The sequence below is a fragment of the Eretmochelys imbricata genome, chromosome 26 (assembly GCF_965152235.1).
Source record: "Eretmochelys imbricata isolate rEreImb1 chromosome 26, rEreImb1.hap1, whole genome shotgun sequence".
NCBI lineage: Eukaryota > Metazoa > Chordata > Testudines > Cheloniidae > Eretmochelys > Eretmochelys imbricata.
The window spans coordinates 13,934,268-13,950,725 of record NC_135597.1 but is presented as its reverse complement, the minus strand read 5'-3'; the positions used below and the strand labels follow the sequence as shown (position 1 = coordinate 13,950,725).

General features: G+C 62.9%; 1 protein-coding gene across 1 annotated transcript in view; it reads left to right on the top strand.

Annotated features, from left to right (window-relative positions):
- Positions 1 to 14,569, top strand: part of CAMK2B (calcium/calmodulin dependent protein kinase II beta) — a 141,236-nt gene extending 126,667 nt beyond the window's left edge. The window contains exons 17-24 of the mRNA XM_077805947.1: positions 2,097 to 2,145; positions 5,112 to 5,240; positions 6,453 to 6,581; positions 8,029 to 8,142; positions 12,770 to 12,845; positions 13,090 to 13,184; positions 13,804 to 14,038; positions 14,462 to 14,569. Of these exons, the coding sequence (XP_077662073.1) occupies positions 2,097 to 2,145; positions 5,112 to 5,240; positions 6,453 to 6,581; positions 8,029 to 8,142; positions 12,770 to 12,845; positions 13,090 to 13,184; positions 13,804 to 14,036 (825 nt within the window). The 3' untranslated portion in view covers positions 14,037 to 14,038; positions 14,462 to 14,569. The remainder of the gene's footprint in view (positions 1 to 2,096; positions 2,146 to 5,111; positions 5,241 to 6,452; positions 6,582 to 8,028; positions 8,143 to 12,769; positions 12,846 to 13,089; positions 13,185 to 13,803; positions 14,039 to 14,461) is intronic.
- The last annotated feature ends 1,889 nt before the right edge of the window (positions 14,570 to 16,458 follow it).

Below are 16,458 nucleotides of genomic sequence, written 5' to 3'. Positions count from 1 at the left end.
TCCTAAGTTTGTGTCTGCTCGGGAGAATGGCCCTGTGTGAAGGTGATGTGATTGTGTTACCTACTGAGGGTGTGGAAACCTGTAGCAAGAAGGAAAAGATTCCTAAACTTGTGTGTGGCAAAGGGAAGGAGAATGCTTCTGACCTTTTATCTAGGAAGTTTCAGAGTAGCAGCCGTGTTAGTCTGTATTCGCAAAAAGAAAAGGAGTACTTGTGGCACCTTAGAGACTAACCAATTTATTTGAGCATAAGCTTTCGTGAGCTACAGCTCACTTCTTCGGATCTAGGAAGTCTGTCAGTTTGCCTGAAAGAGGATTGTGTAGGAATCCGCCGGATGGGCCAGAGGTCATTCTGAATGTAAGGGAGACACAGAAAGAGTCTGTTGTTGCTCAGGAAAGTGTTCCTCTAGAGAGCAAGCCCTCGGTGAAGAGGGTAAGGGCAGAATTTCTGTGAGGGGTGAATTGTTGCATAGAAAAGTCCTAGGGAAAGGAATCCTCATGGAGTCTTTGCAAGCAGTTTACTGCAACTGAAGGGTGTGAAAGTGATTTAATCAAGAAAGTTTCAGTTCCTTACAGCCAGAAATTTTCGGTTGTGAATGGATCCACTGACTTTCCTGTTGAAGGATCCAGTGTGGATAGCTCTGAGAAGGTCTCAGATGGAGTGAAAGCTGTTAAGAAAGTTGAACATTATAACCTATAACCAAGTGGCTGTGTTGGGCCAGCTTGTTGGGGAGACAAGGTTGTTGAGAGAGGAATGTCTCCATGCTAGTTCTGTAAGTGAACAGTATGTGGCCCAGGTCAAGATGGGGGCTCTTAACCAAGAGAGCCCGAATTGCAGCCTTCCAGACTAGAGCGCTGGGAGAAGACCCGATCCCAGTTTGACCCCCGAGTGTTTTGGGGTGGCAAAACGGCATGGGCTGCATAAACCTTCCCACATGCGGCCTGCGAGTGCTATCGACCACCCCCGACCTAAGGGAGGGCGTGAAACTGGAAGGGCCTGGTGTAACTCCCACCAAGGAACAGGAGAGATGCTGGGGCATCCATGGGAACGTTGGTGGCTTTGAACTTCCCCAGGTCACCGGCTAAAGTGACCCCGCTCAGTTCGATCTCGAAGGCGGGAGAGATGTGACAAAGCGGGACTGTTCTTAATGTTTCCTCTGAATATTGTGGGGGTGCCTCAGTTTCTCCTATGCAGTTCTTAAGTATCTAGGTGGTGGGATAAGGGTGTATGATCCTTGCAGAGCCCTAGAGGGCAGGTGTGTGCAGGAGTCTAGACACAGAGAATGGCCGACACCCTGTTTCCTGGCAACTGATGGCCTGGGCCCTTCCTCCCTGCAAGGTGAGAGCTGAAGGGTTGGAGAACAAAAGAATCAGGTGACCTCCTGGCCTGGGACAGGGACAAAGCCCAGAGGAGGGGGGGCTGGAGGGAGTTTCAGTTTGGGGCTGGCTAGGGACATGGAGTGAAGTGCAGACATGGTTGTCTGGCTCACCCCCCCCTCCCCCCCAAAAATGGACCCGGCTGAGGGGTCCTGTTCTCTGCACCTACAAGCTCTGTGTTAGACCATGTCCCTGTTGTCTAATAAACTTTCTGTTCTCCTGGCTGGCTGAGAGTCCCGTCTGACTACAGAGTTGGGGGGCAGGACCCTCTGGCTTCCCCAGGACCCCACCTGGGCGGACTCGCTTTGGGAAGCGCACGGAGGGGCAGAGGAGGCTGAATGCTCCGAGGTCAGACCCAGGAAGGTGGAGCTGGTTGAGCTGTGTGTCCTGCAGACAGGCTGCTCCCCGAGAGGAGACTCCCCCAGAGTCCTGCCCGGCTTCATGGGGAGCAGTTCCAGAGCTCGCCCGGGGACGCCGTGACAGGGGGGTACTGAAGGGGGTTGCCACGTCACAGTTCTGCTGAGCATCACTCCCGGCTCAAGAGTGGGCAGGAGCGGGGCCCTAATAGACCACTCCCAGAGGGGCCACATGTGGGGCAGACGCAGGACAAGGCTCGTGGGTTGAGCTGGGGCCGTGGCTCTGGCCCGGACACCGGGGGACCCTGGCCCAGCCCTGCCTAACGCTCTCTCTGGTCTCTCTCCCTCTCCCGCCTGTCTTCGCAGGAATCGTCCGACAGCACCAACACCACCATAGAGGACGAGGACACGAAAGGTAACAGCCCCGCCAGCAGCCAGCCAGGTGCCCCCCCAGGGCTGGCCGGGCAGCAAGGTGTGGCAGGCCGTGCTCGCCAGCTGGCATCTCTGCGTTAGCAGCCTTGAGTGATCAGCCAGGAGAAGGGCAGTTGTGGGGTCGGCTGGGAGCGAGGGGGCAGAATGGGGGCCAAGCGGGGGGCCTGGGGAAGACGAGGGGGCTGAGACAGGAGAGGGGACACTGAACCAGAGACACTTCAATCCTGTGGGATCTAGGGGCAGTTTGGGGGGGTTCACCCAGCTTGGGGCACTGCCGCGGCTCAGAACTGGCAGGAGTCAGTGGAGAGGACCCAGAGCTGAATTCCATGGGTGAGTCCCAACGATACCTATCAAACGACGGGGTCTAAATTAGCTGTTACCGCTCAAGAAAGAGATCTTGGAGTCCTTGCGGAGAGTTCTCTGATAACATCCACTCAATGTGCAGCGGCCGTCAAAATAACGAACAGAATGCTGGGAATCATTAAGAAAGGGATAGAAAATAGGACAGAAAATATCATATTGCCTCTATATAAATCCATGGTACGCCCACATCTGGAATACTGCCTGCAGATGTGGTCGCCCCATCTCAAAAAAGATATATTGGAATTGGAAAAGGTTCAGAAAAGGAAAACACAAATGATGAGGGGGATGGAACAGCTTCCATATGAAGAGCGATTAATAAGACTGGGACCTGTCAGATTGGAAAAGAGATGACTAAGGGGGGATATGCTTGAGGTCTATAAAATCATGCCTGGTGTGGAGAAAGTAGATAGGGAAGTGTTATTTACTCCTTCTCATAATACAAGAACTAGGGTCACCAAAGGAAATTAATAGGCAGCAGAGTTAAAACACACAAAAGGAAGTATTTCTTCGCACAACGCACAGTCAACCTGTGGAACTCCTTGCCAAAGGATATTATGAAGGCCAAGACTACAACAGGGTTCAAAAAAGAAATAGATAAGTTCATGGAGGATAGGTCCATCAATGCTATTAGCCAGGATGGGGAGGGATGGTGTCCCTAGCCTCTGTTTGCCAGAAGCTGGGAATGTGGAGCCTGTGGGGATTCTGGGACGGGGCTCCCTCTGCGTGTGCCGGGGTGGGGGGGTGGGTCTGGGACGGGGCTCATTCTGTGTGTGCCAGTGGTGGGGGGTTCTGGGACGGGGTTCGGTCTGCGTGTGCTGGGGGTGAGAGGTTCGGGGAGGGGGATCGCTCTGCGTGTGCCGGGGGGTCTGGAACAGGGTGCGCTGTTTGTGTGCCCTGGCTGGGCCGGAGTCTCTCTGCATGCCTTGGGCTGGAGCTTGCTGCATGCCGGTATGGCTGCCGTTGGGCTCCTCTCCTGTTCCCTGCCGGCGCTGGGCTGGCCCGAGCTGGGACTCCCCCAGGGATCCAGGTCGACGTCCCCTTTTCCTGCAGGGCTTTGGGGCTTGGTTTTCAAACCGATTTTCTCTGCCGTTCCACAGCTTCTGCGCCCTAGGTACCTGGGCTGCGGGATCCCGGCCAGCATTCCCCGCAGCCTCTGGCGGGGCTCTGGGTCACCAGCCCCATGTCAGAGAGCGGGCGATGCCATGGAGCGCCTGGGAGTCAGGGGCAGAGCCGGGCGTAGAACCCAGGAGTCCTGGCTCCCAGCCTGGGGCCTCAGTCTCTCTCTCTGTATTCATGCCCCCTCAGGGCTCCACGGTCATCTCTCCGCAGCCCGCAGTGTGAAACCCAGCGTTCCTCCTTTCCCTGGGATCTCTCCCCCTCCTGCTGTATCCGCTCGCTCTCCCCCACTCCCCCAGCCAAGAGCCCTGGTACAGCCCATCTCCTCTTGCCCTGTGTAAGTCACCTGGACTGCTCGTCCTGGGGGTGCAGGGCCTGCTCCCACACAGCCCGTCCAGCCACTCTCCCATCCCAAGTGGCCTCCTGGCCGGAGCGCTAGAAAACATCCTGGGGGAACAGCCCTGCCTGGGCCCCGGGGGGAACTCGTGGGGCTTTGCCATCTCGTGTGGGGCATCAGGCAGGCCCAGGGGCCCACAGTCAGTGTCCGACGGGGACGCAGCCGGGAAGTGGGATATCGGCTCCGGCAGGAGAGCCGTGCTGGGGCTGGCTGTCGTGTGGGTGGACGCAGGGCAGGACTCGCCTGGGATCCAGGGTTAGGGAGGGGATTATAATGGCTAGCCATGCTGAGGACAGGGCACCTAGAGGGCAGGGAGTAACCCCAGCCACTCTGCCCTGTTCAGCGGCTGCGGGGGCAGATACATCCCCTCCACCCCACCCCGGAGCACGCGAGGGCTGCCCTAAATCGCACCCCAGCCTCTGGGCCTTTGCAAAGGGTGCAAAATTGTTGCACTGCTCTCTGCTCCTGCCACGTCCCTTCTGGTCTCCACTCTGCCGGGAGCTGGCACAGAGCCCTGTGTCTGGGCAGAGGGGCTGCCTGCACCAGGGGATGCCTGCCTGTGGCCCCTCTGTGCCCGCTCAGCTGGGCAGCACGGGGGCGTGGTCTGCGTTTAGCATGTTAGGCGTTCATCTCGACGCAGTGAAGTGCCCCGGGAGCCTTTCCTTTCCGCCCGTCGCCTGCCCCCCACCCCTCGCCCAGACTGGGATGCAGGGGTGGGTTCTGGAGGACAAATGCAGCCTTCTCCTGCCGCAAGGCGATGACCTGGGCTAGCCCCTTGTGGCACCGAGGGGCTTTGCCACGGCAGGTTGGTTTTGGTATTAATACCAAGGGGTCCTTAGAGGGAAATTAGCGCCACGGAGTCCATAGTCTTGCTCCCTGTCCCTGACAGCACCGGAGAAGCCCTGCTCTTGGAAATCAATACAGACCCTCCTCCCACACCAGCTACTCCCACACCTGCTCCTCCCACACCTGCTCCTCCCCTGCTTTCCTCCTGTCTGCCGCTTTTCCATTCCATTTGTTTTCTCATTTGTTTTCTCATCCTTCTCTCCATTCTTTTGTCTGTCCTGTCCCAGCTGCCAGGTTCTCTGACATTTTATTCACGGTGAGGAGGGGCTCCGGGCCCCCGGATGCTGAAGGGCTGCAACCTACCACCAGCCAGCCCTGCCCATCTCCAGCTGTCACAAACCCTCCGCCTCCCCAGCGTAAGTAGCGGGTGTGACTGGGGTCTCTGTGGCAGAACAATCAGCCCTGCAGGTGACTGTCCCCTGGGGCTTGGGCAGGAGGTCCCGGTGTCCAGGAGCCAAGCTAGAGAGACGGATCTGCCGCCTCTCGTGCTTTGAGAGTGAGTCTTGCAATGGGTGCAGTTTTCCTGGAAGGCCCGGCTCCCGGAGACGCTCACGTTCAGGGCTGCCGGCGTAAGACAATCAAACAGGACGAGCCAGGCCCTCAGAATCCGGAACGTGGCCTCGTCAGACCTGACAGAGATTTCAAAAAAAAAAGACCCAATGAAGGTTGGGTTCCATTTAGTTGCCGCTTGGTTTCTGCGCCTTTAGGTTACTTGCCAAGCTTTTCTCCGCGAGGCAGGTGATGCCGGTGGCGGGAAAGCTGAGCCTTTGTTGGTAATCACCTGCCCCCAGGAGCTGGGGCTTCAAGAGAGAGCAAACATCGCGAGACTCGCTCTAAAGCCCCTGCCATGCTGCCCCCCTCCCCAGCACGACCTCTTCCCTTTCATCTCTGCCCTCCACCCGTTCCTGCAGTACTTGTCTGAAGTCAGCCGGCATTTCCCCTGGGATGCTGCCTGAACTCTTCCCTAAACCCCAGGGGAGCAGAGCTGAGCATTTCTCTCCCCACTTCATCAGGAACTTGTTTGCTGGCTTAGCCTCCTGCTGCCTTGCGCCCCTCCAAACAGCAGCGTTATAAGCTGGATTTGCCAGGCTCGCTCCCTTCTATTGATCGTCCCAGTACCAGCCTCCAGACTCGTGCACGAGAGGTCACTGTATTATTTGTATTACTGGCACGTCCACGTGCCCCAGGACCCCACTGCGCCAGGCGCTGTACAGACACAGAGCTAAAGAGGGGGTTAATCATTACCATCCCCAGAACGGCAAGGTACCACTGTGCGCCCGGCCCAAGTCACGCAGCGAGTCCATTGCAGGGCTGGGGTTCGAAGCCAGGCGTTCTTGGCTCTCAGCCCCCTAGGGAGCCCTGACACTAAACCACAGACCAGTCCCATTCCCCAGGGTCATAGGCAGAGCGCAGGGCACGCTGGCTATCAGAACCAGTGTGGCTGGGCCAGCCAACTCAAAGAGCCCCCTGGCCTCCCCGCAGCTCCGGGCTCTTCCCCGCACTCCTCCTCTCCGTCACACTTCCATTCCACCTGTCTCCTCATCCTTCTCTCGTCTGTCCCATCCCAGCCACCAAGTTCTCTGATATTTTAAGCACGGTGAGGAAGGGCTCTGGGCCCCCGGACACTGAGGGGCCGCAGCCTACCGTAAGCCAGCCCTGCCCGTCTCCAGCCGTGGCGAACCCGCTTGTTCCCCAGCGTAAGTAGCAGGGCCGGGGGGCCTGCGGCTCGGCACTGGAAGCGCTGTGCTTGTTTCTGTGGTCGCCATGACCGGGTGAAGTCGCCCGTCGGGTGCCTCCCAGCGGCATGCGGTGGGGACTACGGCTCATCTGCCCCTTCGCTAGCTTCTTTCGGGGCTCCTGGTCTGAGCGCCGGGCGTTTGTTCTGTGCTCTGTGTGTGGAGGCCGAGCTGGACAGGACTTGTGGGGACTCCCCTGTCCTTAGCCTTGAGCCTGCCATCCCAGGGCAGCCAGCCGGGGACGTTGCCCCGAGCATTGCCACCGCTCTGAGCCTGGGCAATTCCCCCTGGTCCGAGTGGCAGCTGACAGCCCCGGTTCTAGTCAGGCGTGCCTGCTGGGATTGGGCAAGCAACGGGCCCCAGGGTTTTCCAGCGGGACCCAATCACTGTCCCTCTTCCGGGCCAAAGCAAAGGCCTCTAGACATGCTCTGTCTCCTTTGGCTTGAAAGGAACCGGGCCCCTGCTGGTGCGGTTCTGCCCACCGCAGCCCCTCACCAAGGCGGGGCCGGCTAGGTCCCAACGTGGGCATCCGCCACCCCCATTTCACCGCTGCCGAATGGTGCCCAGGCCAGGAGCTGGCCTCCCTTCGCTGGGCTAAACAGCAACAGGGTGTGCCCACCCCACGCCCGCTGCAGAGCTGAGTGCTGCAGCGACCACAGTGCCCGCCTGGCAATGCTGCGCCATGAGCCCTGCACACAGTTGGAGCAAAGCCGGTGCGGGCCGCTCTGCTCCCCATAAGCCACCCCACCACGGGGATGGGGGGGTCAGGGCTGGTGCCCCTCGCTCCTTTCCAGCATGGTGCCAAGGGCCGGCAGGGCAGGTATCAAGGCTTCTCCTGCTGGTTTTTGCCTTTAGAAGCAGGCTCGTCCCTGATTCGGTGGTGCTGTCTTTGGGGCGGGAGGGGGGCGTCTCGGGGCCACATCTCCCACCAAAGAGGGGCCATTTGTGTCCAGCTAAAACACGAGCTTGAGCTAAAACTCTCCAGCTGGGGCTGGAACAAACTCATCCCTGCAGGTCGGGCACCGAGGGGAGCCAGGAACATGCAGTCCCCAGTGGATTACTAGGGCCATAAACAAAAGCGGGGGGCTTTCACCAGCCCTCCCCTTCCTGAACCCGTCCCTGGCACCTCGATCACAGCCCTGCGTGGTCTGCGCTCCGGAGAGCTGGATTTTTGAATGTAAAAACAACCAGCGCTCTCCCCTTTTCGGCTCCTCTGCTCAGCCGGGAGGTGCTGGGGAGAGACCCGTGCCCGAGGGGCTCCGCCCGGCCTCGGTGCTGCCGTGACTGGGTCTGGCGGGGAGGGCATGCGTCCCAGGCCAGGTGAATCCTGTCTTTCCCTGGGCTCCTCCCCGTGTCACTTTTCCATTTCATGCATCTTCTCACCCATCTCTCGGCCTTCCCGGCCCAGCCGCCAGGTTCTCTGACCTTTTGAACACGGTGAGGAGGGGCTCCGGGCCCCCGGACACTGCCGCCAGCCAGCCCTGCCCATCTCCAGCTGTCACGAACCCTCTGCCTCCCCAGCGTAAGTAGTGGGGCTTGGGGAGGGGGGCTGCGGCTCGACCTCAGTCACCCAGCTTGGATCCGCCCTGAAATCTGCCCTGGCAGCTGCCCCGGGGCTGGGTCTCAGTGTGTCCTCTCCTGGCACGGAGCCCAAACCCGTCCGCAATGCCCAGGTGGGAACCAGTGGGCTGGCACGGCAGCATGGAGGGCCACTGGCAGAGTCGGGGGGGCGGAGTGGGGGTATCAGAGAGGGCTTCTGGGTCAGGACTGAGGGGCGTCGGCAGAGCTGTGTGGGGAGCCCAGGGCTGGGCTAGCAGGGGGCTGCGGGTCAGGACTGAGGGGCGTCGGCAGAGCTGTGTGGGGAGCCCAGGGCTGGGGTAGCAGGGGGGCTGCGGGTCAGGACTGAAGGGCGTCGGCAGAGCTGTGTGGGGAGCCCAGGGCTGGGGTAGCAGGGGGGCTGCGGGTCAGGACTGAGGGGCGTCGGCAGAGCTGTGTGGGGAGCCCAGGGCTGGGGTAACAGGGGGGCTGCGGGTCAGGACTGAGGGGCATCGGCAGAGCTGTGTGGGGAGCCCAGAGCAGGGGGGCTGCGGGTCAGGACTGAGGGGCGTCGGCAGAGCTGTGTGGGGAGCCCAGGGCTGGGGTAGCAGGGGGGCTGCGGGTCAGGACTGAGGGGCGTCGGCAGAGCTGTGTGGGGAGCCCAGGGCTGGGGTAGCAGGGGGGCTGCGGGTCAGGACTGAGGGGCGTCGGCAGAGCTGTGTGGGGAGCCCAGGGCTGGGGTAGCAGGGGGGCTGCAGGTCAGGACTGAAGGGCGTCGGCAGAGCTGTGTGGGGAGCCCAGGGCTGGGGTAGCAGGGGGGCTGCGGGTCAGGACTGAGGGGCGTCGGCAGAGCTGTGTGGGGAGCCCAGGGCTGGGGTAGCAGGGGGGCTGCGGGTCAGGACTGAGGGGCGTCGGCAGAGCTGTGTGGGGAGCCCAGGGCTGGGGTAGCAGGGGGGCTGCGGGTCAGGACTGAGGGGCATCGGCAGAGCTGTGTGGGGAGCCCAGGGCTGGGGTAGCAGGGGGGCTGCGGGTCAGGACTGAGGGGTGTCGGCAGAGCTGTGTTGGGACATGCTGGCGGGAGGAGAGTTTTGCTCAGTTCAGGTTCACACTTGTTTCCCCGGAGTGCTGGGCTCCGGGCTCCTGCCCAGCCGCCGGAGAGGCGGGTGTCCTGGGCACCGGGAGTCCCGGCACGGATCGTTTACAGGGCTGGATGACAGGGGCAGACACAGGGAATGGGAGCTGCCGTGCCCGGCAGCTAGCACTGAGCCAGGGGTGGGGAGCTGAGCAGAGAGGAGCAGGCATGGCCGGCAGGCTCCCAGGTAAGGGCTGGTTTGGCTGGGGCCGGGGAAGGATTTGGGGAGTCTCTGGAGCGGGCTGGGGTGGGGACAGAGCGTTCCCTTCCCCTGAAGGCTCTGCTGGGTGCTAAGGACGATTAGCCGGAGCTGATGTGGAGGGGCAGGGATTTGAACTAACTCAGGGGTGGGGGGCAGACCCGGGGCAGGGGAGCAAGGCTCAGTAGGGGTTGTGGCATTCGCCCCAGGAGGGCATGCTGGGTGGTTTCTGGGCAGCGAGGACGGGTGCTGGCTGGCTGATCCCAAGAGGGTATGGGCTGTTCAACCCGGGGCCCAGGGCGCAAGGTCCCTCCCGCAGGCCAGGGCTGATGTCCTGATACGGCCACAGCCTGGCGCCGTTCAGGGGCCCTAGTTCTGCTCCCGTCTGCGTGGTGTGAATCTGAGAGAGGAGCTGGGGTTACAGCACAAGGGCTCAACCCCAAGGGCCCCTCGCATCTCCTCTTCCTCGAAAGTGTCAAGGCCCTGGGCTGGGACCCTGGCATCCAGCTGGGCCCGGACAGTGGTGCTGAGCGGGAGGGGGCTGTAGTGCGTGGGCTGGGTGCGGGAGGAGCAAAGGTTACCAATGCCATTGGAAATGAGGGCAGCGAGGCCGGGAGGCTGCAGGGGAGAAGGCTCTTGCGCCCACGCTGTGGAGGGGACCGGGAGGCTGGAGCCAGAGCAGGGGCAGGGATGGCGAGCCAGCGGGTCTGGGGACCAGCCTGGAGAGCACGTAGGGTAGCACCTGGGTCCGGGTGAGGAAGTGAGCAGCGGAGGGCAGGGGGCCTGTGGGGGAAGCCCCATAGGCAGGGAGTGAGGAGGGCCTGGGGATTTCAGCAGTGGGGCAGTCGCATGGAGGGCCCCAGGCAAGAAGGATGGGTGCAGGCTCTCGGGGGGGTGGGAGTGTGTTGGGCAGAGGCGCGGGGATGGGCTTGCCCCTGGGAAGTCCCTGCTGGATGTTCCCGTGGGTCTGGGCCAGGCCTCGCTCACCCTATCCCTCTCCAATGGTCAAGGGAGCCAGGAGAAGCCTGGCACACGGCGCCCAGAGGGGCCGCAGGGTCCCACGCCCCCTGGGCCTGCCTGTCCATAGAGATCGGCTGGCCTGAGGGTTTGGCTCTAGTTGCAGCTGTCCAGCCCTGGGGTCAGCGTGTCTGTGCGGGGAGCTGTCCTGGTCTAACCACAGCAGTATTGTCAGCCTGAGCTGGGTACCTGGACCGTGGCTACAATAACATGACTTGTAACTAATAACCGAGCCGTCAGTTCCCCACACAGACCCACCCAGAGACATGCAGCCCCAAAATGCTATTCACACGCACCTGGCTCCACCGGGCCGTGTGGCTTAGAGGGGCTTTCTTAGACACTTCCGAAAAATACTATCAAGCCATTCTAGAAATCAGTGGGGGAGCCCCATCTGGCTCTGGTGGGCAGGACCAGGCCCCCCAGCTCAGTGCACAATGGGAACGAACAAGGGCCTGGAATAACACTCCTGTGACGAGCGATTTAAAGGACTGGGCTCATTTCCCTTCGTGAGGCGACAAATAAGAGGGGACTGGCTAAAAGCATATAAAACAATGGCTGAGCTAGAGCAGGGGAAGCGTCTGTTCTCCCATCTCCAAACACAAGAACAAGGCGACATTCAGGGACACTGAAATTCAAAACCGATAAAGGGAGCTGCTTTGTCACACCGTTAGCCGGTGGAACTCCCTGCCACTGGAAGCAGTTGAGGCCAAGAACAAGAGTCAAAAAGGATGAGACAGTTGTGTGGCTAACAAGAATCTCCAGAGTCAGCGCAGTTAACGGCAGCGAATTTGAGAAGGGAGAGCAAAGCTCGTGCTTCAGGGCTAAAACCAGCCTCAGGCAGGGATGGAGGGAGACAGATTAGCCCCCATCTGCCACTGTTGGCTTCTGCTGAACATCTGGGGCTGGCCACTGATGCAGCCAGGAGCCCGGACGAGACGGGCCATGATTGTGTAACTCCTCCGTGTGGGCCAGCTGGCCCCTCGCCCTTGCCCGCGGCAGGTGGGACACGCTCTGCCTTGGCACCGAGAGAGCGCTCACCCCGCTGGTATTGATGCCTGGTGTGCCTCCCGTGTATTCCCCCAGCTATGCTGGGCAGGGAGGGGGTGTCCCCACGCATCACTCCTTGCAGGGGCTGGTCTGTGGGCGAGCAGGGACCATGGCCAGACAGCGAGAGAAAGGGGAACCGGGGTGCCTGGCAAGAAGAGCCCCTCTGGGGCAGGCTCCAGGCCCCTAGGAGCTTTGAGGCCGGGGGTGCCGGCTAGAGAGGGGTTAGACTAGAACCCCCCACTGCACTGGATTGAAGTGTCTCAGGGCCTGCAACTCCCCTCCCTCGCCCCGCTGTGACTGGGAGCGGGGCGGGATGCCCTGACCCCAACCCCTGCCCCCTGGAGAGGCTCAGCTCCGCTCTGCCCCAGCACAGGAGGGCACAAGGGGCAGGGCTGGCTGGCTGCCAGGCCCGTGGGGAAGGAGGGGGGATCCCAGCGGGGCCCGGGGGCAGGAAATGGATGCCGCGGGGCAGGCCAGAAGTTTCCGAGCGCCGCTCCGAGGAGCCAGCCTTGGCGGGGAGCTGAGCCGCGGCTCTGCTGCATAATGCATGGGCGCTGAGCTAAATGGGTCACCTGGGCTTCTCCCAGGCCCCCTTCCTCCCCCCAGGCCTGCTTCACAGCGATGGGGGTCAGGCATGGAGCACGGGGGGGGGGTTGTGGCATGGGCTGCAGGAGGGCTATAGGGCTTGGCTGGGCAAGGGGCACCAGAGGGGTGGGCATGGGGCATGGGAGGGCTGTGGTGGGCATAGGGTGCAGCAGGCTTGTGGCCTTGGGCTGGGAAAGGGGCGTGGGAGGTTTCTGGACCCGGGCTGGATATGGGGCACAGGGGAGCTGATGGGCATGGGGCGCGGGAGGGTTATGGGGCTGGGCCGGGAGGGTGTGAGGAAGGGACTCGAGCTGACTGGTTTTTCAGGGCATGCTGCTCTGGTGGGCGGTGCCCGGTTGTGGGCCCTGGAGGCAGAAGCCCTGGGGGCGCCCACCAGGCAGGGCCAGAGCGGGCGTCCCCCGTATGCACCCCCCAGACACACACCCACACACACAGCGCCTCGGCCAGGGCGGAAGGGGGCGGGCCCGTGTGCCAGGCTCTGCCCCGGACCAGCAGACGGTGGGTCGCGATGAGCCAGCCCACCCGTGGGTAACGGCCAGGTCTGGCCCAGGGGGCCACGGGCTCCCCCCGGTGCCCGCCCCCTGCTGACACCCCCCGTTCTCCGCCCTGCAGCCCGCAAGCAGGAAATCATCAAGATCACCGAGCAGCTGATCGAGGCCGTGAACAACGGGGACTTCGAGGCCTACGCGTGAGTCCCCGGGGGCCGAGCGGGGCTGGGTGGGGGGCTCTGCGGGCGGCCTGGGCAAGGGCCCCACCCCACCCCCCGGGCCATGCTGAGAGCCAAGCCCAGGCGGGGGAGGAGGCAGGGGCCCTGCCCGCCAGGTGGGGAGATGGGGGGTCCCGGCGGAGGGGCAGCGGGTTCTCTCTGGGTGGGGCTGGGGCGCGGCCAGGCGCCCTGCCCAGTGGCTCACCGCCCAGCTCTTCCCTTCTAGGAAGATCTGCGACCCAGGCCTGACGTCATTCGAACCCGAAGCCCTGGGCAACCTGGTCGAGGGGATGGACTTCCACCGATTCTACTTCGAAAACTGTGAGTGAGCGTGCCCGCTGCCAGGGCCGGGCTGGGCCCCCCGGAGCCTGCACCCAGGGGTGCTGACGGCCGGCCCAGCTCGGCCTCCAGGCTCACCTTGGCCAGCCCAGCGCAGGGTTCGGGGGCCTGCTGGCTGGGCTTGGCTCAGTGCCCGGGGTTGCTGGCAGCCGGCCCAGCACGGTGCCCAGTGGTCGTATCGGCCAGCACGGCACAGGACTTGGGGGGACCTGCCCCCTGGCCCCGCTTGGCGCTCAGAGGTCCTGCTGGCTGGCCTGGCTTGGCGCCCAGGGGTCCTGTCAGCCCAACCCAGCTCAGCACCCAGGATCCTTCTGGCTGGGCCCTGGCCCTTGATTTGATGCTCAGAGCAAGACGCCTCCTGACTCTGACTCAGTGGGCCTCACCACAGCCCTGCCCCCAAGACCTGCCCCCTCCTCATGATCCTCCAAGAGCTGCCCCCACCCCAGGGCCCCCCCATGACCTGCCCCCACCCCAGAACCCCCCATGACCCGCCCAGGCTGTAATCGCGTTCCCCGGGCTCACCGCTGGTCCCTTGGGCCCGTCCCCCTGGCCCGGGGGTGCAGGCCGCCCCCCGGCTCACAGAGCCTCTCTGCCTCCCCAGTGTTATCCAAAAACAACAAGCCCATCCACACGACCATCCTGAACCCCCACGTGCACGTGATCGGGGAGGACGCCGCCTGCATCGCCTACATCCGCCTGACGCAGTACATCGACGGGCAGGGCCGCCCCCGCACCAGCCAGTCCGAGGAGACCCGCGTCTGGCACCGCCGTGACGGCAAGTGGCAGAACGTCCACTTCCACTGCTCGGGGGCACCCGTGGCACCGTTGCAGTGAAGGTGAGGCCAGAGCCCGAGCGACCCCCCCCTCCCCCCGCCGGGCGGACCACCCTCAACCCCACCGGTGCCGCTCCAGGGATGGTGAGACCAGAACCAGCCCCTGCTGACCCAGCCCTGCTTTGGGCTGGCAGAGGGGGCTGTGCCCACGAGGAGGGACCCTCGACGGGGTGGGTCAGCAGGTCTGGTTCTGGTGGAAGCCCCCAGCAGGAGCAGCTAGGCCCGGTCTACACTAGGAAGCTCTGCTGGCTTGGAGAGTGACAAGACTCCCCTCCCGCTACGCCAGCCAAACCCTGGTGTAGACGCAGCTCTGCGGCCGGGGCAGAGCCCCTGGGGCCTCCCGCTGCGTCTGCCCCGGGGGCCGTCCCGGCACGGGCTCTGCGGGGCGGGCACGGCCCACGGCATGTGTGTGTTTGTGTCTTGCAGAGCTACCGCTGGCTGTTTTGGTTTCGTCCCGAAGGAGACGGTGATTTGAGCTGAGCCGCTAGCCGGGAGCAGCGGTGCCGAGCACGCGCCCGCATGCACGTGTCCCCCCCCTCCCCCCGCCCCTTTCCAGTGCCTGTGTTTGCAGAAAAAAACCCAACAAAACCAACAAAAAAATCAACAGCAACAAAACAAAACCAACCAATCAATCCTGCCCCGAGCCCAAGCCCGGCTGTGACCTCTCCAGACCCAGCCGCCCCCTCTCCCCAGCCCCCCCCGTGTCCGTCCAGCCAGGTGAACGGGTGTTGCGATGAAAATGTTCCAAAACTCTGATACAAACCTTCCTTCCAAAGCCCCGCGCCGCCCGCCCCCCGCGCTGCCCGCCCCCGCGCTGAGCGGCGATCCGCCGAGACGACTTGCATTCTCTGTCGAAGCATGGACCTTCCCCGTGGTCGTGTCCCGTGGTCGTGTTTGCGCTTGGACATCTGTGACCTGTTTTTCGAACCGTTCCTCGACAGCGGACTCTGCTCCCGAGCGCTCGGGCATCCCCGGATCTTCCCCTTCTAGCTGTGCTTGTGGATTGTTCTGATGACGATGACGATGATATTACTATTCTTCGGACGCCTCGTTCGTTTCTTCTTTGGTGGGTTTGGTCGCTGGAGCCGTGGCTTTGCTGGGCCTGGATGCCCACCCCGGCCCCCCGCTAGCCGACGGCTGGCTTTCCCTATACACCGCCGACCAGGGGGTGGAGAAGGGGGTGTCGCGAAGTGGAGATATGCCAAATTCTTGCCAAGGCCCAGATCTTGTGAGATGAACCCACTCCCCCGACCCCCTCGCCTGCTGGTGGCATGGCTGTGCCGGGATTTGCTCAGGGACGGTCCCGAGGTGGTGGGGAGTGGCGGAGCTTGGAGGCCTGGCACGGGGGTGACACGCCAAGGCCTCTCTCTCGGCTATTGCTGGACGCTGAATTTCCAGAGGGACGGGCAGGGCGGGGAGGCCCTAGGTGGAGCGCAGAGTACGGCAGGGCCAATCCTGCTCCCCCAGCGGCCGCAGGGGATCTCCAGCGTCCCAGCAACCCAGTCCCAGGGGAGCCGTGGTCTCCAGCTAAGCCCACCTCTGGCCAGCGCTCCGTCAGATTCCCCGCAGGGGAGAGGAAACCAAACGGGGGTTTCTCTGGTCCTGTCTCCAGCTCGAAGGCCTGGGCTCTGGGGCTGGACTCCCTCAAAAGCGAGGGGCCGAGCTGCCCTTCCACGTGCCTGCTGCATCTGGGTCCCCTCCTCCTCCTCGCCCTGTCCATGTTCAGTGAGCCGGTGCCCCCCATCCCAGCTCAGCCCCTTGCCACTGCTGCCCCCGGGATGTTCGATTGGCCCCTCTCCCAGAGAGGGGTTGGCTGGACAGTCCGGGCTGAGTCTCAGGTAGGGGGAAAGGGGACAGGCTGGGGCTGGGGTGTTGAACGGGCACAAGGGGCCAACAGTGGGTTCCCCCCCTTGTCAGCGCCCGACCTCTGCTCTGTGGAGCCAGCTGGGCTTACAGCCCCTCAGCGTGTCGGTGAGCCCGGCCTTGTCCCGTTTGCTGCCATGGCCGGCTGTGCCCGTGGGCCGTGTGAGTGCCAGGCGACGTACCCACGTGGGGCGCGCTCCAGAGGTCCCAGTTGAAGTGGCCTTTGGGGAATGGGTTGGGAAAGACCCTGGCACCACCGGGGTCTTGGGCAGGGGGCTCGTTCCTGGAGCCCTGCAGCCTTGCTCCCAGCTGGGCCGCTGGCTCTGTGGGATGGGGCTGGCCGTGTGCCCCGGCAGGGCTCGCTCAGTGGGGTCCTTGGAGCCGCGTGGCGCCCGCGAGGCAAGCCCAGGTTTGGTGTGGGAGGCAGGGATGGAGCCTGTGGCTCCTGACTCCCTGGGCAGCTTGGCGCACATGCAATGGCTCAGGGATCCCCGTCTCCCATGGCATGAGCAGGGGGCAGAGTGTTTGGGCACAGAGCCGGGTCACAGGCAGGTGGGCGG